At 37.8% G+C, this 23,886-nt stretch overlaps 1 protein-coding gene across 3 annotated transcripts; it reads left to right on the top strand.

Annotated features, from left to right (window-relative positions):
• Positions 1-5,841: 5,841 nt before the first annotated feature.
• On the top strand, positions 5,842-23,886 carry LOC132036202 (mediator of RNA polymerase II transcription subunit 25-like). 3 transcript variants are annotated; one of them, XM_059426473.1, is made up of 17 exons: positions 5,842-6,158; positions 7,603-7,729; positions 7,882-7,912; positions 8,164-8,227; positions 9,027-9,157; positions 10,594-10,647; positions 11,553-11,759; positions 11,855-11,920; positions 12,854-13,064; positions 14,571-14,638; positions 14,718-15,530; positions 17,141-17,194; positions 17,420-17,448; positions 17,954-18,022; positions 18,141-18,225; positions 23,024-23,110; positions 23,201-23,886. In XM_059426473.1, the coding sequence occupies exons 4-17, from the start codon at positions 8,200-8,202 to the stop codon at positions 23,591-23,593; spliced, it is 2,295 nt and encodes a 764-aa protein (XP_059282456.1). In that variant the 5' UTR covers positions 5,842-6,158; positions 7,603-7,729; positions 7,882-7,912; positions 8,164-8,199; the 3' UTR covers positions 23,594-23,886. The 3 variants fall into 3 exon arrangements, with proteins under 3 accessions (XP_059282456.1, XP_059282454.1, XP_059282455.1); XM_059426471.1 differs by lacking the exon at positions 7,603-7,729; XM_059426472.1 differs by lacking the exons at positions 7,603-7,729; positions 10,594-10,647 and having other exon boundaries at positions 5,844-6,158.

Genomic DNA, 23,886 nt, shown 5'->3' with positions numbered 1-23,886 from the left:
TGAGTTTCTAGCATTTTTAGGAATAAGGATGCTATGGATATCATGTATAGGTTCACAACAAGGGAATCATGCTTTAAGAAAGAATGGGTTAGCCTTAACATACCTTTACGTCTCCTTAACTACTTAGCGTTCTCCTCCCAAGCTCGCAAATCTACATTCAAGAGGATTTATATTAAGGTTAAGTCTTGGAAACACTCATAAGTTCAAACTAGAGTAACTAATGGGCTAGCGGAATTTGGGCAAAGACTTCCCCGTTTTATCGACTTCCACCAAATTCCAAAACAACTCCCAAACAACAATAAAAACATCCACCATACCAACAACAATGTCAACAATTCCATATTTAAGAAATTATATACAATTTACACCTAAAACAATCCAAAACTTCCTTCCAAATTCCATTCATAATCAACAACTACAACACAATGTCTCATAACTTCTTATACTAGAAGTTCATAAGATGTTATCATTTGTTTTGAACTGTTTCTCAATACTGTTTTCAATTACACTTATTACTTATATATGTTGCTATTAACTACTGTCCCGGAGACACTCACTGAGTACCCACTTAGGCATCTATTGTTGTTTCTGATAATATGTTAGGTAACGAAGAAGAGCAGGTTTGTGGTACGCGTACAGAGTAGGAGAACTTGCTGCTTTCCAGACTTATTGGTGAGTCCACACCCTTGCTCGTGGGACACCCCATCTATCTAGTTTTACTATTTAAGTTTTGGGGCTGCGTCCCAATGTGTTAGACTTTTTTTATGTTTTTAGAAGCTCCATAGTCAGACGTTATGTTATGGGTAGATGTTGAAAGTCTCGTATGACTTATTGAGGCATTTTCCACGTCTTATAATTGATTATTCATATTAGACTTTCGTTGATTCTTTTAGAAGTATGAGTATGGTTTTGTTGATTCTTTTATAAGTATGAGTATGATTTCAGTTAGTCATAAATGATTGTTTTAAATAACTATTAAAAGACTATTGAAAGAGAATAGATGCTTATTGATTTTATAAGGTGCTTTCAGTGTTGTTCATAGCATCAGATGCATGTTGTGCTAGGATCGGGTTTGGGGCAAATACGTAATCTAAATTATACATCTGCATTTTCCGTAATATCCCTTCGATTTAATTAATCTTTGTTCTTGATGATCAATGTAATCTTTTGTGGATGTATTTGGATTTGCTACTTTGTCAAGATTTGATTTACGAGGGTTTGCCTTTCTTAACGTTTTACGAAATCAATGCATTATGTTATTGGTTCCTTTTGTATAAAATAATACTTTTAAGAACTGTATTTTAACACTAATTAAGAAATTCAAAGATACATTGAGAAAGTATGGTGCAGATTATTGTAGGCTTGGACCAACTAAAGGGCTTGAGGAGAAAGAGATGCATGCACTAGGAACCAACAACGATATCTATTTTGCCTAGACACAAAAATAAAAAAATCAGTACTTGTCGAGAAGTATCACACATACAATATAACTATAGAAATAGTTAAATTCGAAGTTGTTATACCCCGCGTTTTCAGAGCATGAGTTTGACATGTACCTCATCGTAGTAATGAGATGTTTTGAAAGGCACAAGCCATGGAAAGTACGTAACAACGAAGAAAAAGGGTGAATTACGATCTCGTAAGTCGTAATCGGGAAAGAATATTTTGAAACACGGGAACATGGCCATTATTAGTGTAATAAGTGATAAATATCATGTATGGAGAATTTTTGAATATTTCGGGATTGGGCAAATTGAAGAAAATAAGTTCGACGAAAATTTGAGAAACGCGGACGGATTTTAGTTAACTTTGGAGGCGCATATCTCATAGTATATGTGGAGTTTTAAGGTGGTTCAAAGTCCTAAAATGAAGTTCGTCGAGTCTAGTTTGTAATGCAACCAACCGTTCATTGATAGGACATCGGAGTAGAGAATTATAGACGTTACAAACTGAACTGTCGACGAAACGAAATGATTTCCGCACGCTACGAGCATCAGACATCGGAGTAAAACCGACTTCGATCCGTTTTAAGGGTTAAAATCTCATTTTTTTTCATCCAAAACTTCCAAAAATTTCCGGAAAATTCAGCAACAAAGGGAGCAAATATACATCACAACAATTGAGGATTTTGAGTGAGATTTCCAGTAATGAAGTATCAATCGAAGTCGAGCAAATGATAGTCACGAATATAATTTCATTTGGAATTAGAGGAGCATGGGAACAAGAAAATGTTGAAGAAGGTAAGTTTTAATCCTCTTTTCACATGTTATGGATGGTTTATATGTGTTGTGGTGTGTGAAAATTCATGAAATATGGTATGTTGAAGTGAATCCGTGTAGGTGTTGGTTATGTTGGAGTGATGAACTAATTTTTATTTAATATTTTGGTTGTTGTTGATATGGATTCCATAATGAAAATGATGGTTTAATGATTTAAATGGAAGTTGGAGTCGTTTGTAAGTTGTTAGAGAAGATAATGTGATTTTAATATGGTTTAAATTTACGTGAATAATATTGTTAACGTGCGGATTGTTAGTGAAGTTTATGAATTTGGAAGGAAGAAATATGTTATGGTTGTTCATGTTGAGTTGGGAAGGTTTCGGGTTCTATGGCATATTATTTGGATTGTTTGAATATTTTTTTGGATTGTTGGAAATGTTATTGAATCATGTTTGAATGGTTTTGAGTTGGTATTTGAACACCGGAGCAATGATATTGAATTGATTATATATGTTGGTTTGAACGTAATTGGAATGTCGTCGCATTGTGCGAAAGAAGGTTGTTGATGATAAAGTGCGTTTTGAATAAATGGTTGATCTTTGTTAGAATGTTTGTTGGTATTGTTGTTGATGAATTTGGCCGAGTTGAAATCTCGGGGTTGTTGCGTTATAGGGGAAATGCTGCCCAAAATGTTAAAGTGCAAACTTGGAATTGGATCTCTCGATGCTTATGACTAATGGTTAATGCATAATGACCTTATTGTAGATTTTGAGAAAGGCGAGACTTGAGTTTGGATTGGCTTAGGAAGCAATCGAGGTATGTGAAGCTTATCCTTCTTTTCTTTTGGCATGTCTTAGACGGGATTAAGGTATGACATGATTTGTGCCTCGGGGTAACTCCATTCTTAAGTTTCGAGTATGTTGTGATTCGTATTTGCTTTTGATGTTGGTATCCTTAGTATGGTCGAGGCTATGGTTCGTATGTCTTTGATATGATTGAGTTTGAAATGTTGTGTAAACGATTCTTATATGTTCCTTGTTATTTGTATCCTTAATGCGGTCGAGTTATGATCCTTACGTCTTTTGTATGATTAAAATTCTAAGGTTGCAAAAGAGTTATATTTTCAAAAAATTTTGTTTCAAAAGAGTTTTGTTTTCGAAAGAGATATGTTCCTAAACGATTTCGAAACTACGAACAACAAGTAACTTTCAAGAGAGCTCGGATCGCTTCGATTTCTTCGCAAAGATTTTCATGATGAGTAAGGACTTAAATTTTTATAGGCGGGCCCGGATTGGGTTGACGCTCGTCCGTGGGTCCCGCGACTTTTCTATGTTGGTTTTAAATGACCTATTTTTTTTAAAAGGGACTTAATACGACCACTTTTCCGATCCCAAGCATGATTATTTATTTGTACGTCGAGTTGGAAATAAGGATTTTATGCCTATGATTTTGATACGCAACTATGGTTTTTGAAGTTCGGTTTGATATGCTTAGAGAGATTCGGAAGAAAACCTGATTTGACTACTGTTTTGGTTTGAACTAATAGTTCGCTTTGGTTATTCGGTTGAGTTTGAAATGATGATGTGTATGATTATGGATACTTACGATCTGCTCGTGCGTTCTGTTGTTACCTCTTTCACCGGATCCGGGCGGTATGTGATCGTGCGCACTATGATATACTCGGTGTTATCTTGTGTTACGGTTCACCGAGCCCCTCGCTAGGGGCCGGTTCGTTTATATTTGGTGTTATGTTGTGTTTGGCGTTATGATGTGTGATGGGATACGGAGATTTGAAACTTCGGTGTTATCTGTGTTTGTGGCGCCGGATAGGGTGGCGACCACGTTACGTCCGCGGGTCTATGGACCGCATATGATATGTGATGATGTATGATGATATGATGAGTGTTTACGATGGTGGGGCAAACTGGTGGGGCAAACCCGGTGGTGGGGCAAACCCGATGATGAGGCAAAATTCCACATTGGTTTAGGCAAATCCCACACTTGGTTTAGGCAAATCCCACATTGGTTTAGCAAATCCCGTCGGTTAATGTTATCTCATATGACGGGTTATGATGTGTACGGTATGAGTATGTATGATTTGTATGTCGGATGTAGGTACTTTGGTATTTGGGTTTTTATACTACGCTTTCGTACTCCCTTTTCTTCGGTTATGATTTCATTTTAAGCATGCTATGCTTTACACTCGGTACATATTCGTCTTGACCCCCTTTCTTCGGGGCTGCGTTTCATGCCACGCGGTACCCACGAATGAGTAGGTGATGTTAGCGAGAAGATGTTCCGGTCGGATTGGCGAGTTCCATTTCTTCCGGAATCTTCGCCGCGTCCGAGTGCTTTGTATGGTATACGAGATGTTAGTAGAGACTTTGCGAGACGGTGTCGAGTGTATGATATGTCGGAGTCTGTTTGTAAGCGGCTATGTGGCCGTGTGTGTTTGTATGCATTACGCTACCGATGTGTTTGGCAAGCGGCTATATAAGCCGAAATGTTGTTGTGCCTTATATTACGGTTTCATACGATTGCGGTTTTATTTGATTTGAAAAAAAAAACGAAAGGCATGCTTGTTTTCTGAAAATTTTCATTACGTGCGTATGTTATGTTTTGTGGGCCCAGTATGGTTATGAGTATTACGATAGTCAGCGGGTTCGCTCGGCCCTAGGTAAGGGTCGGGTGCCCATCATGCCCTATCGGAAATTAGGGTGTGACAGAAGTATTCTTACATGTCCTTGAATTACTTGGATCTAACTGAAACAGTTAGAATTTTATTTGTTCAAATGTATTTTCTATTGTTTGTTAACGAGTCCACTTTATTTAAACTCAACGTTGATTATAGAAACCTTCATCATGAACTTCTTGAGAGCGAGTGTATGTGTATGCCCAAAAATTGTGAATCATATACCTTTCGTGTACACAGAAATAGAAAAAACGATACTTGATTATATCACGAAAAAGATTATTCATTATCGAAAAGCATATTAAATCAAGGAACGAATGTTACGACTTGGTATAATATAACGTGATCAAATAGTAAGACTTTTGTAAGCATAAATTGACGGTTCTTGAGATACACATACGTACAATGCCTAATCTTCTAATTTATGTTGAAATGATCTTGATATCTTTAGTTTTAACAAACAACTTTTTCGTTATTTTTAATACTCAAATATTAGAAAAAGATCATTTTTAAGCTTAAGGAATTTATGTTGAAATGATCTAAATATCTTTAGTTTTTTACAATTTTTTCTTTATTTTTAATATTTGAATATTAAGAAATGATCATTTTTAAGCTTATTGAATTTATGTTGATATGATCTTAATATCTTTGAATTTATGTTGACATGATCTTGATATCTTTAATTTTGACAAAATACTTTTTCATTATTTTTAATATTTGAATATTAGGACCCTTTTTAAGCTTAATGAATTTATGTTGAAATGATCTAAACATCTTTAATTTTTACAAAATACTTTTTTTTATTATATTTAATATTAAAAATTAGGAAATAATCATTTTAAAACTTAATGAGGTTATCCAAACAGATTTACTATAATAAATCAAAAACCCTAGATATATAAAATCATAGTTTATGCCCTATTTTTGATTTAGAAGAAAATTTTGCATGTCTTTGGCTGCTCAAAGAAAGTCTACAAAATCAGAAATAGACAACACTAGAGAAGAAAAACAAAAGGCAAAAAGCAAAAAGAGACAACATTGGACCTGTGAAAGAGAAGTAGAGAGAAAAGCGCAAGTTACCAGAAAAGCGGTACTTAAAAGAGTTTGGAAGAATTGTTTGATAAACAGAGTTGATCGTGGGCGTTGATAGAGATGGTGGACAAACTGATCGTGGCCGTTGAAGGCACTGCTGCCTTAGGCCCTTACTGGAAAACCATCCTTTCCGATTACCTTGATAAAATTGTCAGGTACATTCATAACTCACTTCATCTCTGTTTTTATTAGGGCTACCAATTATTTATCAAGTTAATTCATGTTTAGTGTTAAGACTATCACTGATGTGCTACCCATTGCCAATTTTGGTTTTCTATTCCATGTTTTGCTACCAGAATTGAGCTGTTTTGGGGGATTAATTCAGTTATTTTGCCTACATATAGGATTGTATATATTCCACAAGCTGGCCGGTTATGTAATAAAATGCCCATTTTACTATAATCTGACTTATTTCATGTTTTGCTACCAGAATTGTGCTGTTTTTGTGATTAATTTTTGGTTCATTCAGATATATAGGATTCGTAATCGGTATATATGTCGGTTATGTAATAAAATACCCATTTTACTAGGATCTGATTTATTTAGAAAATCTTTTGGGTGCGCGAAATCTGATTTTGTTTTGGTATTTCACGTTTTACTACCAGAATTGAGCTGTTTTGGGGGATTAATTCAGTTATTTTGCCTACATATAGGATTCGTAATCCGTATATATTTCAAAAGCTGGTCTGTTATGTAATAAAATACCCATTTTACTAGAATCTCATCTAATTAGCAAAACTTTAAGGCCCGCGAAATCTGATTTTTGTTTTGGTATTTCATGTTTTGCTACCACAATTGAGCTGTTTTTGCTATTAATTTTGATTGATTCAGTTATTTGGCCTATCTATAACTGTTTGTAATCCGTATGTATATTCACAAGCTTGTCGGTTATGTAATAAAATGCTCATTTACTAGAATCTGATTTATTTAGAAATTGTTTTAGGGTGTCTCCGCGCTTGAAATCACACCATTCTAATTAGGGTCGATTTTCCCTAGTTTAGGACGAGAACTCGAGCCTCAAAATCTACGCGTGTTATAAAATTTTGGTTAGCGAAATAAAGGTCAGAAGGGATTGAACTCTTGACCTAGTTTAGGGTGAGAGCTAAACAGTTGAGCCTAGATATGGCTTGTATACGGGGTTTCTCCCCATTTGTTAATAAAATTATTTACCTTATCAAAATACTTTAAACCGATGTATCTTTAATGAGGCTATTATGAATACATTTCAAAAAGTGAAAATTCGTTGAATTGAGTTGTAATAATGTACTTGAATTAGGTTTTATTATTGTGCTCGGTTTTATTATTGTGCTCGGATATTTTTTTTAAACTACGGTCGTCACAGTGATTTGTTTATTTACTCAATTTTGGAAATATCGAACCGCTTACGAGAAATCCTGCTTCCAATGCTAGAACATCATTGAGAAAATACCATTCTAGGGAAATACCACCTCTACATGTGATAATCATGTGCACATAGCAGTTGAATTTCTCTGAAAATCGACTAGTTTGGAAACCTTTATATGATGATTGGAAGCTTTTTAACTGGTCATCCATTTCACTCTTCTTTGATATTCTTATTTTCAATGTTTTTCCTGGAAGAGTTTTTGGTTTAGATCCTTCTGATGCCTGCTTATGGAACTTTAAAGCGCTAATCGACAACATCACTCCTGCAGCCACCAAACAAACAAACAAAATTGAACTGTTTTCTGTTTCCCCTAAAATTTAGGTTGATATATTGCAGCTATATATGTAACTTAATATGTATCAAAGCTGTTGTTAATTTATTGGTCTCATGTTTTGTAAGTTGGTCATATTGAACCCTGCAAGAAGGATTCAAGATAAAGTTTACTGAGTAATAGCTTGTGGTAATTTGTGCAGGTGCTTTTTTGGAGCTGAGTCAACTTCACAGGTTTGCATATTCTAAATGGCTCATTTTCTACTGGTTATTCTTCTCTAGTATTTATGTGATGGCAATTTTGTATGAATAAGTTTCTCAATATTCATCATGACCAACGTAATTTATAACTCAAATCAAGCACACCATTATATTCCATATTACTGATAAAAAAAAAGAGTATATTCCATAATATCTGGGTTCTAAGCAATTAATTGTACGATCTTCTAGCTAAGCTAATTCTACCTTCCATTTTGAAATTCCAGAAACCATCTGCAGCCAATGTGGAGGTCTCCTTGGTCATGTTCAACACTCATGGTTCTTATAGTGGTTTGTATTTTTCTTGGTCTTAATTCCTAGTTCTGTTAGCTGATTCAATTGCAATTTTAAGCATGAGGGCTTGTTGAGTCGTGCACTTAAAACCATTTTCTAGCCCTATCTCAAATCTCAACCAGGGAAAACAAATTTTCAGTACTGATTTTATGGCATGTCCAGATGAAATCGGCATCATTCCATGATTTTAGGACTGTTTTCTACGTAACGCGTACAATCTCCTTGACGTGCAGAATTGTTAATACTGTGATTCTTACATGCCAGATCTATCTATTCAGCATAGAGTTCTGTTAAGTTAATTACGACTCTCTTGATCCATGATTTATGAATTATTTTAGTATCTGATTTCATGAGTCCATCTATGTGCATAGCATTGATAAATCCTCTTTGACGACAGCTTACAGTTAATTTCAGTTTCTTATTTAAATTTCCTAACTTTCAAATTAATTTTTTTCAGTGATATTCCAGTGGATTTGATGGTCTGTTGTAATTTTTGAAGTAGCAATAAACAGTTTACTAGTAAATGTTGTGTGGTTGTTGGTTGTTGAAGCGTTTATTCTGACCCTGTGGCAGTATCTCATATGAAACCTAACACTTAATGAGACTTCCCCTCCCTACTCCCCTCTTCCCCATAAAAAGAAATAAGGAGAAATGAAATGGTGGCCACCACAATGTAAACCTTTGAAAAGGATTATTCAATCTTGATTATGTATTAAAAAAGATCTTGTATTTCAAGGCTGTCTCTCACTTCTTTTTCTTTGTCAAGACACATATTTTCTTACTATCTTTTATGCAGGTTGCCTGGTTCAGCGGAGTGGCTGGACAAGAGACATGGATACCTTTCTTCAGTGGCTTTCAGCTATATCTTTCTCAGGAGGTGGTTTCAGTGACGCTGCAGTTGCAGAAGGACTTGCTGAAGCATTAATGGTGCGTTTTACTAATTAAGATGTTCTAAAAACGAAATTTGCATTTCTATTGGTGTCAAATTGTGATAATATCCCTAATTGAAATGTCCTTTATGAATGACCGTCATATGGGTTAGACATAGAATAATACAAATAAGTTATGGTGAATAACCCACCAATTCATGTAGATAGCTCCCTAAATTACGTTGAAACCCCATTTTGAAATAATAATGTAGGCAACCCTCTCCAATTGCCTTACAAAAGCACTCTGACTTTCTCGCTTCTAGAGTTTTGACACTCTCTTGGGCCTAACACCACTTCCCTTCCCCCTTAATTTTCCTCCATCAAAGTACTTATCAGCACATCAGAGCGCTGCCATGGCTTTTTCTGGCACTGTCACTGCATTACAATGTTCGTTAGTCTGTACATTATTCGTAGCTTGGGAAAAGATTTGGACCGTCGATCCAGATGGTTCCTCACGGTTAAGCCCAAACTTATTGGTGAGCCGATTCTAATTCTGTCTCCAAATTGGTTCAATACTCCAGGGTTATTATGATCCTTTCATATTTTTTATTTTTTATTTTTATTTTTTAATCTTATTTTTTTCTTCACCATTTTGAATTCTCCTTCCCCCAATTTGTTAAAAACAGCCGTTACCAACTCCAACGCCATTTTTTCTAGCCAATGATTTCTTCCTTCAAAATTTCTTAACTCACACTTTACTCCCCCATTCCTTCCCTTCTCCCCCTCCACTCCTTACTTCCCTAAATCTCTCCGCTAGAAATATACACCTCTGATTCAAATTCTAGAGTAAATCATAACTTGTAACATAACTCCCCAGCTTCCACCACCACGGATATGGGGATTTTGCCTCATTTCCTTACAAAAGCTCACTCTGGTCATATCGTTCATGCTACAGTGGACACATACCCCCACACCAATCCCCTTATTTCCTCTTTTTCTTATCCTTGCCACAAGAAGTCTCATCACATTGTATCAATTTTTTCCTACTTTGTTTGACATGGGGAATACAAAATAACATAGCAAGATTGAGGTTTAAACACTGTTAATAAGTATCAAACGATCCCTAAGGATAGATATTGTCTCTTCCAACATGAACATCTTTTCACATTTTTCACCACACCTTGCCAGGTTGGCTCTGATTTATCTCTTTTGGCTCTTTCTTCGCTGTTCATTCTACTTTGAGATGCATGACAACTCAAGTAGTCGTATCCAATCCAATTTGGTTCAAAACTGGCCGGAATGCATTCTGCAGCTTGCGATCACCTATCCAAAGTTCCAGTTTTTCCATTGCGATTCTCTAACGTTAATTCTGACTGCCTCTCCATTTTGAAGGAAGCTTGAAAAGAAACTATGCGCCGTTCATCATGTGCACTTGTGTCTCCCCTGATTCCTTGCATATGCTTTGCAGCTATCTTCTAATTTCTGAGCATGTAGGTATTTCTTGGTGATTTCCTTCGAACTTCCAGATCAGGCAGTCTTTTCAACTTTGTAAGAGCTCTTCCTTTTGTTCTGTATTGTGATGATCTGACCATCTTCTTGCTTTTGCTGCTTCTGCATAGCTCATTGTTTTTACTTGATTTGGTGCATCACATCTCTCAATTTAGCCTTTTCTAGATTACTTAATCTTTACTGCAGTATTTTTCCATCCGATGTCATATTAGAACTCTCATACAATTATGTTGCTTCTCCGGAAGCCCTTGCTTTGCAGTATCTGCGATGAGTCTTCCTTGAATATTGATGCTCTGAGCATTAAAATATTTGTAGATCTGATCTGCCTCACTCCATCTGAATTTCTTCCTTGTGCTGTATGATGCCTCTCTCATTAGCTTCCATACCAATACTGATACCAGTCTGCTGATTGTCAATCTCCTGATGAAGTTTCTTCTCCTCTCTACCCGTTCGTGCCTACTTTCTGAATCACTTAGCGTTTCTATTATGTAAAAAGACTTGTTTCCAGCAATCGTTATGAAAAGACTTATTTCCGGTGCTAAAATATGTCTTACTTTCCATGATGTTGACTCAGTTTGATCCAATCATTTTCCAAGAGAGATTGTCTCAAATGTTAGTTTGTTTGGCTTAAGCTTGAGTCCTGCAGGAAGGTTAGAGTGAGGGAAACCTCTCTCTTGATTTACATGTGGGCCATGATAAGTTAGTATTCTATCTCTCCTTTCCTGATGTTGAGGTGTACTTGAAGTTCCTTTAGTCTGTTCTTAAGCTGTTCAGCAAAGGAAGATGTTGATCATCTAGTGCACACAATAGTATTAGGGTTTGTTGAGTCACAATAAAAATTGAGTTGCTCCTGGTTTGCTTTAATAACTTGCCTACAGCATATGTATTGTGTTTCTTTTATACTTATAACATATATATATGTGACTAACTGATGCTTCATTCAGATGTTCACTAAACTAAATGGAAACCAAGGTCAACCAAACATGGAAGGGAAAAAGCATTGCATTCTTATTTCTGCAAGCAACCCGTATCCGTTGCCCACACCTGTTTATCGACCACAGGTGCAGAAACTGGAGCAGAACGAAAATGTTGAAGCACAAACAGATAGTCGATTATCTGATGCTGAGACTGTTGCCAAGGCATTCCCCCAGGTACTGATATAAAGCCTTTTCCTTTTCAAAATCCTGGCCTTTGCCTTGCATATTCTGCTTCATCCTTCGCTGACAAGTTACTCTTTCCCTTGCAGTGCTCTGTTTCCCTGTCAGTTATAAGCCCAAAAAAGCTTCCAAAACTAAGAGCAATATATGATGCGGTAACTGTGGCCAAGTTCATTGATTTCTTTCTTTTTTGTTTATTAGGGTCAAAGCCTGTTTGTGTCGTCTTGAAACTTGACTCTTCTTTGTTCCTGAGAACTAAAATATTTACTGTCTTCAACTTCTCCTAGTTGCTGATTGACTTCCTGGATGCTCTTTCTGACCTATATAGAAATAATATTATTACTCTCTCTTGAACTGAAAAGTTGCTAACTTTGTGACTCATTTACCATGATTCTATGTTGAGGATGGGGCAATTACATGATTTTAAATGAGTCGTGTACCATATATTATATAAGTATTCTTGGAATGTCATTAATGGGACAAACTTTGGAGCACTTCTCATTCTCTCGATGCTTAAGTCATGGAGAGCATTTCACTCGTTAAAAACTATGAAGTTGATGGAGCCGCATGACATTATCACTTAGTCTTAAATAGAGAAGGCCAATAGAGAAAGGTGATACAAGTGGACTTTATAGTTCCATTTGTTTCAAATTCGATGCTTGTTCATCAGAAGTAGGAATATCCATAAGCTCCACAATGACATCCTCCCATTAACTTATCTCTTTTTCATTTTAGGAGTCCAAATTTGAGAATGTGCAGCATCCTATAGTGGTGCAGAAACATTTAGCCTTCATAAGTGCTTAAATATGATCAGCTTTTTAAGTGATTGCGGATAAAGTTTTTATCATTTTAAACTGCCTTGGAATCCTCCATGATACTTATCTTCTTAACATGCTATTAATTCATGGTTCTTGACAGTAGGGTGAGTGACCGTCTTCCATGAAAGGAAGAGGAACTCATAATCTTCCTCACGCTGCACACACTGCTATCCTGCTAGTCTTAGTGCCGGAGATATTAAATACGGAAGACCCCATTTTCCAACTTCTCATTTTAGTTTTATACTAAGTGTGAACTTTGTACGGATACAGGGAAAACCTAATCCACGAGCAGCTGACCCACCCATTGATACAACAAAGAATCCAAATTTCCTTGTTTTAATTTCTGAAAATTTCATCGAGGCTCGTGCTGCTTTCAGTCGCTCTGGAATGACCAACTTGGCATCAAATCAAAGCCCTGTCAAGATGGATGTGTCTTCTGTTCCACCAGTTTCTGGGCCACAATCAATTTCTAATTCAGCAGGTTTGTGCAATTTTTTTGAACTTATAGCTTTATCATATACTGACTCTGTAGGAGCAATTTTGTGAATAGAAATAGAGGAACACACACCAAGAGATAAGTTAGTGAGAAATAGAACACGAGAGAAAGTCTATCGGAATGCGTGACGTCAATGTCTAATGCTTCTATCTATTTATAGACAGAATTTATGATGAGGATATTTATACTTGTCCAATGTGGGACACTTTACAATACTGTGAAAGTCTACCTTATATCAAGTATTATTAAAAGCGCTCGCTTCAGCGCTTAAAGCTTAAAGCGAGGTGACAGGTCATCGCTTTTGTTCCCTGAAACAAGGCGAGATTTGAAAAGCGAGGCGAGGCGTGAAGCATCATTTTGTGAAAAAGCGAGTTTTTTGGAAATTTAATTGGAATGAGGGTTAATTTTAGATCTAATTTTAAAACAATCACAGCAGACTCACGCATCTTTTTTGCTGCTCTTCTCCTCCAATTCTAGGGTTTCAAGGTAAGTTCTTCCCTTCTCTTCGTCTTCTTCTCTTATCTTCCTCTTCAATTTTCTCTTCTCTCTCTTTTTTTTTTTTTTTCCTCTTCTTCTCTTCTCCTCTATTTTCTATTCCTTTTCTCTCCTCCTCTTCTCCGCTTTTTCTATTTTTTTCTCTCTGTCTTTTCTATTCGTTTCTCCTCCTCTTTTTTCGTTTTTTTCTCTCTTCTTCTTTGATAGTTTACTGTAGTTTTTTTGTTAGCTGTTTCTCTGTTTTTCCAAGTTTTTTAATGTAAGATTTGAAGATTTGCTTAATATCTTATTTCTATTGAGTTCTTGGTTATTTGTCTATGCAAATTAAATATTTTTGTCAATTGCGCTTCAGTTGAAAAAAGTGTGCACTTCGCTTCACGCTTCTCACTTCGGTGAAGTGAGTCCTCGTCACTTTTTTCCGCTTCTGGCCTTCCAAAACACTGCTTAACACCATATAAAACAAGTAAAACCACTGTTTAAACTTTATTCATCCTGATATAATCGTTCCACTCTACTGTGCATTTTCTTTATGTGTAATCTTGCTCATGTGTAATTTGTTTCAATTTTTGGAGTTCAAGCAAGGCCGGTTGGATAGACAACTGATTGCTGAACTGTTCAACTCTTTAATACAGCTGTAGTGTCTACTGTCTATTGCTAAAATTTGCAATTTATCCCTCACCTAGTCTTCCTTAATTTGGTTGAGATGTAAATGCGGACGTGTGGGAATGATACTTTTGGCTGCTTCAGCATTTATATACCTTTTTATCTTTTCTGAGGATTAGTTATGTTACATCATGTTGAGTACTGTCTAAAATTAGAGTTTTAGTTGATACAAGTCTAAAAATAATCAATCTCCTCTGGTACAGTATGCAGACTGGATCAACGTTTTAAAAGATACTCTTGTGTATTTTAATACAGAGCATCCTGGGATATATAGATTACTCTGCAGTTATATTGTTGGAGGGATACTGATTTTCTTCTCTATTTACCTCTCAGCAAATGTATCTGTTATGAGTCGACCACCAATTTCCACTGGAAATACTCCTTCTGCAACTGTAAAAATTGTAAGACTCAACAACTTGTATACCTGCTTGATCCACAGACATTATCGTGATGCTATGATCTTATAACATGTGTTTTCAGGAGCCTCCTACTGTGACCTCCATGTCTGGACCTGCATTTCAACATATTCCATCTGTTCGTCCTGCTGTTCAACCTGTTCCAAGCTTGCAAACTTCTTCTCCTCTTTCTGTTTCTCAGGAGATGGCATCACATACTGAGAACGTTCAGGAGATGAAACCCATAGTCAGTGGCATGACACAGTCCTTACGTCCGATTGCTGCAGCAGCAGCAAATGTCAGAATCTTGAACGATGTTGCTCAGGCACGCCAAGCACTAGCCGGGGGAACTTCTATAGGACTGCAATCTATGGGTGGCACCCCTATGCTTTCAAGTATGATATCTAGTGGAATGGCATCTTCTGTCCCTGCTTCTCAAACTGTATTATCATCTGGGCAATCAGGTGTGACAACAATAACTGGGTCAGTTCCACTAGCAGGAAGTGGGCAGAATACTCAAAACTCAGCTCCTGCTTCATTCACTTCAACTGCTCCCAGTATGTCTGGGAATACGAACATTAGCATTTCACAACCTTTGAGTAATAACCAAGGAGGTGTTAGTATGGCTGGTCAAACAGTTGCTGGAATGAGCCAAGGTAATCTACCAGGCACACAAATGATGCCAGGTGGGACAGGGATGAACCAGAATATGCTGACTGGGTTGGGTGCAACTGGTATGCCTTCTGGAACTGGCACAATGATGCCTACTCCAGGGATGTCTCAACCAGGCATGCAACCTGTTGGTGTGAACAGCACAGCAGCTAACATGCCTCTTTCTCAACAGCAAACATCTGCTACATTGCCATCAGCTCAATCAAAATATGTGAAAGTTTGGGAGGTAAGACCGACTAATCAAAATATGTTCTTTAAGAATGTTGTAGGTTATATTTTCTTGATGTTCTCTGCTGGAACTTCTTATTTTGCTTTAAATCAATCAGTCTATAATTCCGAAATCCTTTGACAGTACAATATCTGTCGAGATTTCTATATCCGACACTTACAAAAATGGGGATTTTATGTTTTCTGTTTGTTTTTCAACCATTAAGAGGCCAATATAAGCTTAGTTTAACATGTGGGGTTTTACCCGCAAGGGTGGCTCAGTTGGTCGAGCATGGGACTTTCATAATGGAGGTCTCAGGTTCGAAACCCCCTGCCTACAACAGCAGGGGATTTGCCTTCTGGGTCGAGCTCGTCGCACGGGGCTTGCCTATTGCGGGTTATCTCTCCTGTGTGGTTTGCGAGCTATTGCATGGGAGTTGGGTTTACCCTGTGCGCACCCGAAGGGTAGTGGTTGTGGGTTCCCATGTCATCAAAAAAAAAAAAAAAAAAAAAAAAAAAATGTGGGGTTTTGACAAACTTTCTGTCAATCTCTCCTGTTATGTGGTATAACAATGTAGTCATTTCAATATAATAATTCAGAATCACAATGCCAAAGATTTTTTATGGTAGTAGTAACAACAACAACATAATACCCAGTGAGTCCCACAATGTGGGGTCTGGCGAGGGTAGATTGTACGCAGACCTTACCCCTACCTTAGGTAGGGAGGTACATTTCCCGAAGACCCTCGGCTCAAGAAAAAAGCATAGGAAAGGTTAGATACGGGTAAACAATTCAAAGCAATTATGAAAATGAAAACAACGAAAGTGAATAAGCCATGATAAACCATTACTGTGCAAACAGATACTCGCAGAAATCAAGGGACAAGAAACTAAAGATCAATGCAACTACTCGCAAGAAAAGATAAACGCGACTACCTACTAGCCTTCTACCCTGATCTGAGTCCTCCATACCCTTCTATCTAAGGTCATGTCCTCGGTAAGCTGGAGATGCGCCATGTCCTGTCTAATCACCTTTCCCCAATACTTCTTCGGCCTACCTCTACCTCTTCTGAAACCGTCCATAGCCAGCCTCAATTAGTTGTTTATTGCACATATATGGTGATTATGATTTAAGGGGGCTTTAAAGGGCTCTCTTGTAGGCTCTGGTGGGTTGCCATTGACTGCAATATTTGCACCATTTCCCTGGGCACCAGCTATAAAGTATCACACCCTATCTCATCCTTTCATATGTTGTTGGATTCGCAATTGTAAATGTCTAAATTGATGTTTTTGGGGTGTTTGATACCCAGTTGCCTATATTATTTGACTATTAAACTGCAGTTATATTTAAGAGGGGTATTTTAGTTTCCTCGGAGTTCTGTAAATTGGCAAAGAAAACTTTAAAGTGGATTTTGAACAAATAAATATATTTTGTGGAAAATCAGCTATCTCTGATCTTGGTTGTCTTTTCACCCCTAGCCGCTACCTAGTGTTTAGTCGCTGGGTTCCTTCTCTGTGATTCAATTCAGATGTTTATCTTGTTTTCTTTTAGAAACTACCTACAGGCAACTACGTTTCTGTATGATGTTAATGAAGTACTCCTGATATTCTATGATGAAAATGTTGCAGGGGAACTTATCTGGTCAGAGACAGGGCCAACCTGTATTTATTACCAGATTAGAGGTATGCTTATAACTAGTCTAATTGGAGTTTCTAGTTATTACAAGTTCTTTTGCCTTTTTCCTCTTTTCTAGTGCTTTATCGTTTAAGTGAGAGTGTATTAAAGAAGGCACTCCAGTTTTTGTGTTGAGAGATGAAGTATTGTGTAATTATCTCTTCATGTTGTAAAATTGTTTGCTGGATCTCTACTGAATTTACTAAATGTTGTGATCTAATTTCTTGTGGCAGGGGTATAGGAGTGCCTCAGCTTCTGAATCGTAAGTTTTCATTTTCATAAATGCTTGACTTAGTGATTTCAAATGCCTAACTCGTACAATTCAAGTTGATTGCAGTGATGTTATCCCTGGTTGGATTGTGAAGGGGACTATATTTTGTCTTTAATAAGTTGTAAGGAGATCTGGTAGTTGGATTTCATAGAGTAGGTTTAGCAGTGCTACTGGCTTTTCCATATTCGATTACAAGATCTTTTATTCTACACCTAAAGAACTCATTTCACGACTTAGAAAGTAATTGGTAGATCTGAACTCTGTTGTCGTGAGGCACCTGATCTTACCAAGATCAACAAATGGTAAAGACACCAAGGAATTCATGATTAAGTTTTAAGAACTTGTTGCTTTGTGAGAGAACAGTCTTGTACAACATTGAAAATCGCCTTTTACTTCCTCTGTTATGCATCTTTAGTCTTCTTTTCACTGCCATATTCAGTGTTTATTTTACTAATATTAACACCTAGAATTGATATGTCCTTTGTGTTCTGGTCAGGCTTGCTGCAAATTGGCCTCCAACAATGCAAATTGTTCGCCTTATTTCCCAGGATCATATGAATAACAAGTAATTCATTTTAGATAAATTAAAGTTTGCTTGGTGGATCTTTTTCATGTTAAGTCGTGCAGTCGTGCACAGTGCAATATACAAGCTTTCTGATAATTACATCTTTTTCTTGTACCAGACAATATGTTGGGAAGGCAGATTTTCTAGTTTTTAGGGCAATGAACCAGCATGGATTCCTTAGTCAGCTGCAAGAAAAGAAGCTTGTAAGTGTTCTTACTTTTAAAGATTGAGTTCTGCAGCTAGAGAAAAGCCCAATTTCATTGTAGTTCTTTTATAGGCTGCCTGCATCTTTGTTGCATCCATATGTACTGCCCTAGTCTTGTTTATGGTAGGCGTTCTTTAGTTAAAAGACTGAGTTTCTGCAGCTAGAGAAAGACCAGATTTCGTTGTAGTTCTCTTATTGGTTTACTGCATCGGTCTAGCAATGTAGACTTAAACGTAGAAAAATCCACTCTTATGAATGGTTTAAAGGAGATTTGTTATCTGAAGAGATGTTTTAGAGACATAAATTAAGGTGCTTGTGGCTAAAACTTGGAAATAGAAACATAATTTTTTTAATGAGCTGGCAAACTATCATAGAAGATTATATAGTATTGACATGTAAGAGATTAATAGAAGAACAACAGATAATAAAGAGGAAATTAGAAATCATGTTCTTGAACTCTATCAAACTTTATTCACTGAAATGAGAAATAGAGACCATTTTAGGATGGAGAGGTCAAACTTTATATTGAAGAAAGTTCGTGGAGACCATTTACGGAGGATGAAGTAAGTGATGTAGTTAAAATGTTTGAGGGAGATAAGGCACCTGGTCCGGATGGATTTAACATGACATTCTTCCAAAAAATGTTGGAAGATTGTCAAAGACTCTGTTGAAAACTGTGGAGTACTTTATCAGGAAGGAGCATCTGAGAAAGCTCTAATGCATCATTCATTGCCCTTATTCCAGAAAAGAGAAGCGGTGCACATTAAAGAAATTAGAATTGGGGAATGCATACAAGATTATCTCTGGAGCCTTAATTGAAAGGCTCAAAAGGGTGATGGACAAATTGGTGTATAGGAATCAGAATGCATTCATCAAAGAAGGGCAAATTGTTTATACTTGCTTGGTGGCTAATGAATATCTTGGCTATTATCTGAAGAAAGGGAAAAAGTGGTTTTGTGTAAGCTGGATATAGAAAAGGCATATGATCATGACTGGCTTTTCTTCTTAATATCATGAAACAAATGAAGTTTGGGGATAAGTGGATTCATTGAGGTAAGACATGCATTTTTACCGTTAGATTTCCAGTTTTGATCGATGGGAATCCGGAAGGCTTTTTCAAAACTCAAAGGGTCTGAGACAAGGAGACCCACTATCTCCTAATTTGTTTGTTTAATTATGGAATGTTTATCCCGATGTTGCAAAAAGCTTCTTGGAGTGGTTTGATAAAAGGTTTTGGGATTGAAAGAGATGATGGAAATGTTGTCACTAAACCACTTCTCTGACTAATTCTTTCATCTTCCTGGCAACCGAGGCAGCAGAGGGACTGTGTTTATCATCAATCCCCTGCGTGATTGCTTAAAAACTAGGTCTACGCAGATCACCATGGAAAATAGAATCTACTTCATAGCAGGTATTAAGTCGTATGATATTATTGAGAACCATATGGAAGCAGAAGATGGTTCGAATGGGTTGAATGCATGAGAAACTTGATGAGAAATATGACTCTCAACAGGAGGTTCATATGTGGATCTGTGAGCTGTTACATTAAGCGTCTGAAGGGATGGATAATGTCTTTAATAGGCGGAAGACCATGGACCATTTATCCAATATTTAATTGCATGCAGAAGTACTGTTAAGGGAGATTTATTAGCATTGTTCATGGATAGCATACAACAACAACAACAACAGTGAAATCCCACAACGTGGGTTCTGGGGAGGGTAGAGTGTACGCAGACCTTACTCCTACCAAGGTAAGACGGCTGTTTCCGAAAGACCCTCGGCTCAATAGAAAACATAAAAAGAGGTCAGATAAGGCCAAGAAATTCAAAGCGATGTGGAAATGAAAATAACGAAAGCGACTAAGCCATGATGAAGCAGTTTGCAAAGGGGTAGTAGCCATCACAGATAAAATAAGATAATCAAAGTATAGAAAATAACAGATAGTAGCAGAAATCAAAGCACAAGAACTTATATCGCGATAATGCGACTACTAATATGAAAGGATAAACGATACTATCTACTAGCCTTCTATCCTAATCTGAGTCCTCCATACCCTCCTATCTAAGGTCATGTCCTCGGTAAGCTGTAACTGCGCCATGTCCTCTCTAATCACCTCTCCTCAATACTTCTTCGGCCTACCTCTACCTCTTCTGAAACCATCCCTGGCCAACCTCTCACACCTCCGCACTGGGGCATCTGTGTCTCTCCTCTTCACATGTCCAAACCATCTCAGTATCGCTTCCCGCATCTTGTCTTCCACCGAGACCACTCCCACCTTGTCTCGGATAGCCTCATTCCTAATCCTGTCGCTCCTGGTGTGCTCACACATCCATCTCAATATTCTCGGCAACTTTCATTTTTTGAACGTGAGAGATCTTAACTGGCCAACACTCCGCCCCATATAACATAGTCGGTCTAACCACCACTTTGGTGTAACTTGCCCTGAAGTCGCAGAAGGCCCCTTCTATCACATAGCACTCCCAAGCCGAGCCCCATTTCATCCATCCCGCCCAATACGACGTGTGACATCATCGTCAATCTCCCACCGTCTTGTATAATAGACCCAAGATACTTGAAACTACTTTTCTTCTCGACGACTCGGGTACCAAGCCTCACTTCCACGCCACTTTTCGAGGTGCTTCACCGAACTTGCACTCCAAGTACTCGTCGGTCCTACTCAAAAAACCCTTTAGACAGGTCAGTCCGTCTCCAACTCTCCAAAATCTTTAGCGTTAACTCCGCTACGAGTCTCGTCGATCAGGACTACGTCACCCGCGCAAAGCATACACCATGGCACCTCACCTTGAATTTGCCGCGTCAATTCATCCATCACCAAGGCAAATAAAAACGGACTAAGAGTTGATCCTTGATGCAATCCCATCACAACTGGGAAGTGCTTTGAGTCTCCTCCTAAATCGTCCTTACCCTGATCTTGGCTCCCTCATACATGTCCTTGATCACCCTAATGTACGCCACAGGTACACCTTTAGCCTCCATAGGATCTCCCTTGGAATTTTGTCGTAAGCCTTTTCTAGGTCGATGAATACCATGTGTAAGTCCCCTGTCCTCTCCCTATACTGCTCCACCAGTCTCCTTACAAGATGGATGGCTTCTGTAGTTGAGCGTCCCGGCATGAATCCGAACTGGTTCTCTGAAATAGATACGCCTCTCCTCACCCTCATCTCCACCACCCTTTCCCACACTTTCATAGTATGGCTTAGCAGCTTGATACCTCTATAGTTGTTGCAACTCTGGATATCGCCCTTGTTCTTGTATAGAGGGATCATTACACTCGACCTCCATTCTTCGGGCATCATTGCCGTCTTAAAGATGACATTAAACAACCTAGTCAGCCACTCCAAACCTGCCGAGCCCGCAATCTTCCAAAATTCCCCAGGAATAACAGTTACTATTGTCCCAGAGATAGAGTTAAATGTAGGGTGGGAGAGATAGCCTCTAAAATCGAAAGATTCATTCATAGAAGCATTCACATTACTAGAGAGATACAACCTCCTAAATTGCACAATACTTATGCTCAGCCTGTACGTGCTAATAGTGATCAGAAATGAATGATAATATCAAAGTTGATCAACCAGAAGGCAACTTTGTCAGAATCTTTGGTACAACATCAACATATAGAAGTCTTGCGAACAGGTGCATCGTTGACAGGTTCACAGAGAGTTAGATATAATCCCCACATGCATAGAGATGCAAAGATGGGTAAGTTGCAAGTGGAGTAACGCAATAAGAGTTTATGAGCTAAATGGACAAAAATTTCTAACCAGAAGGAACATCATCAAGACATTGATTCAACAGCGGAAGACTGGCATCTATTGATTTCAGGAGACAAAACTAACTGAAAGGCAATATAAATATGTATGTTAAACAAATATGGGGAAACAAGTGGACTTATTGGGCTTGCCTGGAATCAAATGGAAGAAGTGGTGGCATTATGTTCTTATGGAACAAGAAAATATGGGAGGGAGGAGTTAATTTTGGGATAGAGAGTATTACTTGCAAATTTTCTGGTGTGAATCGTAATTTCATTTGGCATAGTACACAGCAGTATTTTGTTTGAGTGACATAGTGGAGAGACGAGGATTGTGGTGGGAGCTTACCTCTAATAGAGGAGCTTGTACAGGGCCATGGGTTGTAAATGGTGACTTCAACATCACAATGTATAGTGCGGAAAGAAGAAATGATACCATACATATTAGATCTATGATTGAATTCTCAGATGAACTGGAACTGATTGATCTTCTTTTTAATGGAGGTACTTACATATGGTATAGGTTAAACAACCATCAAGACTAGATAGGTTTTTAGTATCCACCGACTGGGATGAGGGATCAGGAGTCCTTGGTATCAAGGGTAACTTCTAATCATATTCCAATTCTATTATAACGTGGGTCGTGGGAGAATAAGAAGTCTCCACAAGTAAAAACTACTTTTTACCTTTCTGTTTGGTTGATTCTTTATTTTTTTTTTTATTTTTTTTTTTTGTGCTGTACACGTGATAACCTTGCTGAAGATCTTACCAAGCATAGCGTAGCAGTCTTGTTTTTGCATCATTATGATAAATGATGACATTCCTATAGCCACTTAATCTCTTTTCTTATTTGGGGTAAAAATATGACATTCCTATGCCTTGAAAGTTGTGAAAGATGCTGCTATTGCTACTTTTAGGAACACAGTTGTGTAGATCTACATCAATCTTGTTCTGTATTTTGTAAAAGCAGCTTTCTCTTTCTACTGGTCGGATGAACTAAACTTGTGGTTTTCTATAAATTGTCAAGTGTGCGGTAATACAACTACCATCACAGACGCTGCTTCTCTCTGTTTCTGACAAAGCCTGCCGCTTGATTGGAATGCTTTTTCCTGGGGTAAGAAATGTTTTGCATTCTTGACATCACAATTTAATAAGAGGTATTTTTAGGAATGAATGAACCTTCAGTGTAATGTTATATTTTCAGGATATGGTAGTGTTTAAGCCACAGATACCTAGTCAGCAGCAGCAGCAGCAGCAGCAGCTGCAAGCACAACATCCGCAGCAACAGCAGCATCTTTCACAGCAGATGCCATTGCAACAGCAGCAACAACAACAACCTCTGATGCAACAGCAGATGCCAATGCAACAATCACAGGTTCCCCAAATGCAGCAGCAACAGATTCACCAAATGCAGCAACAACAGATTCCGCAAATGCAGCAGCAACAGCAGATCCCTCAGCAGCAGCAACCAATGGTTGGGACAGGGATGAACCAAGCCTACATGCAAGGTGGTCCTGCAAGGTCACAACTAATGAATCAGGGTCAAGTTTCATCACAAGGACAGCCAACCATGCCAGGAGGCGGCTTTATCAATTGAACGTGTCATTGAATTAGATAGCTCTTATACAAACTGAGACCAGGCAGTTGATTCCTACATTAAAACTAAGCATTTACAAATGAAACTCTCCAGTGTTCAAACTCATTCTAGGCTCTAGCATAGACAAAGTACTTGTGCTCCCGCTAATCAGATTAGAGTGGTGGTCGAAGTTCAAAACCAGTATTGCGTTTATTTATGTTCAGCTTTAGTTTTTGACGTCACAGCTTTCCTTTGTGATACAGCAATTCACTAGCTTTCACCATCATATATATCTTACTAAAATGTGTTTTACA

The sequence above is a fragment of the Lycium ferocissimum genome, chromosome 11 (genome assembly GCF_029784015.1).
Source record: "Lycium ferocissimum isolate CSIRO_LF1 chromosome 11, AGI_CSIRO_Lferr_CH_V1, whole genome shotgun sequence".
Taxonomy (NCBI): Eukaryota; Viridiplantae; Streptophyta; class Magnoliopsida; order Solanales; family Solanaceae; genus Lycium; species Lycium ferocissimum.
The sequence above is the reverse complement of the archived record's forward strand: the minus strand, read 5'-3'. Positions and strand labels throughout refer to the sequence as shown.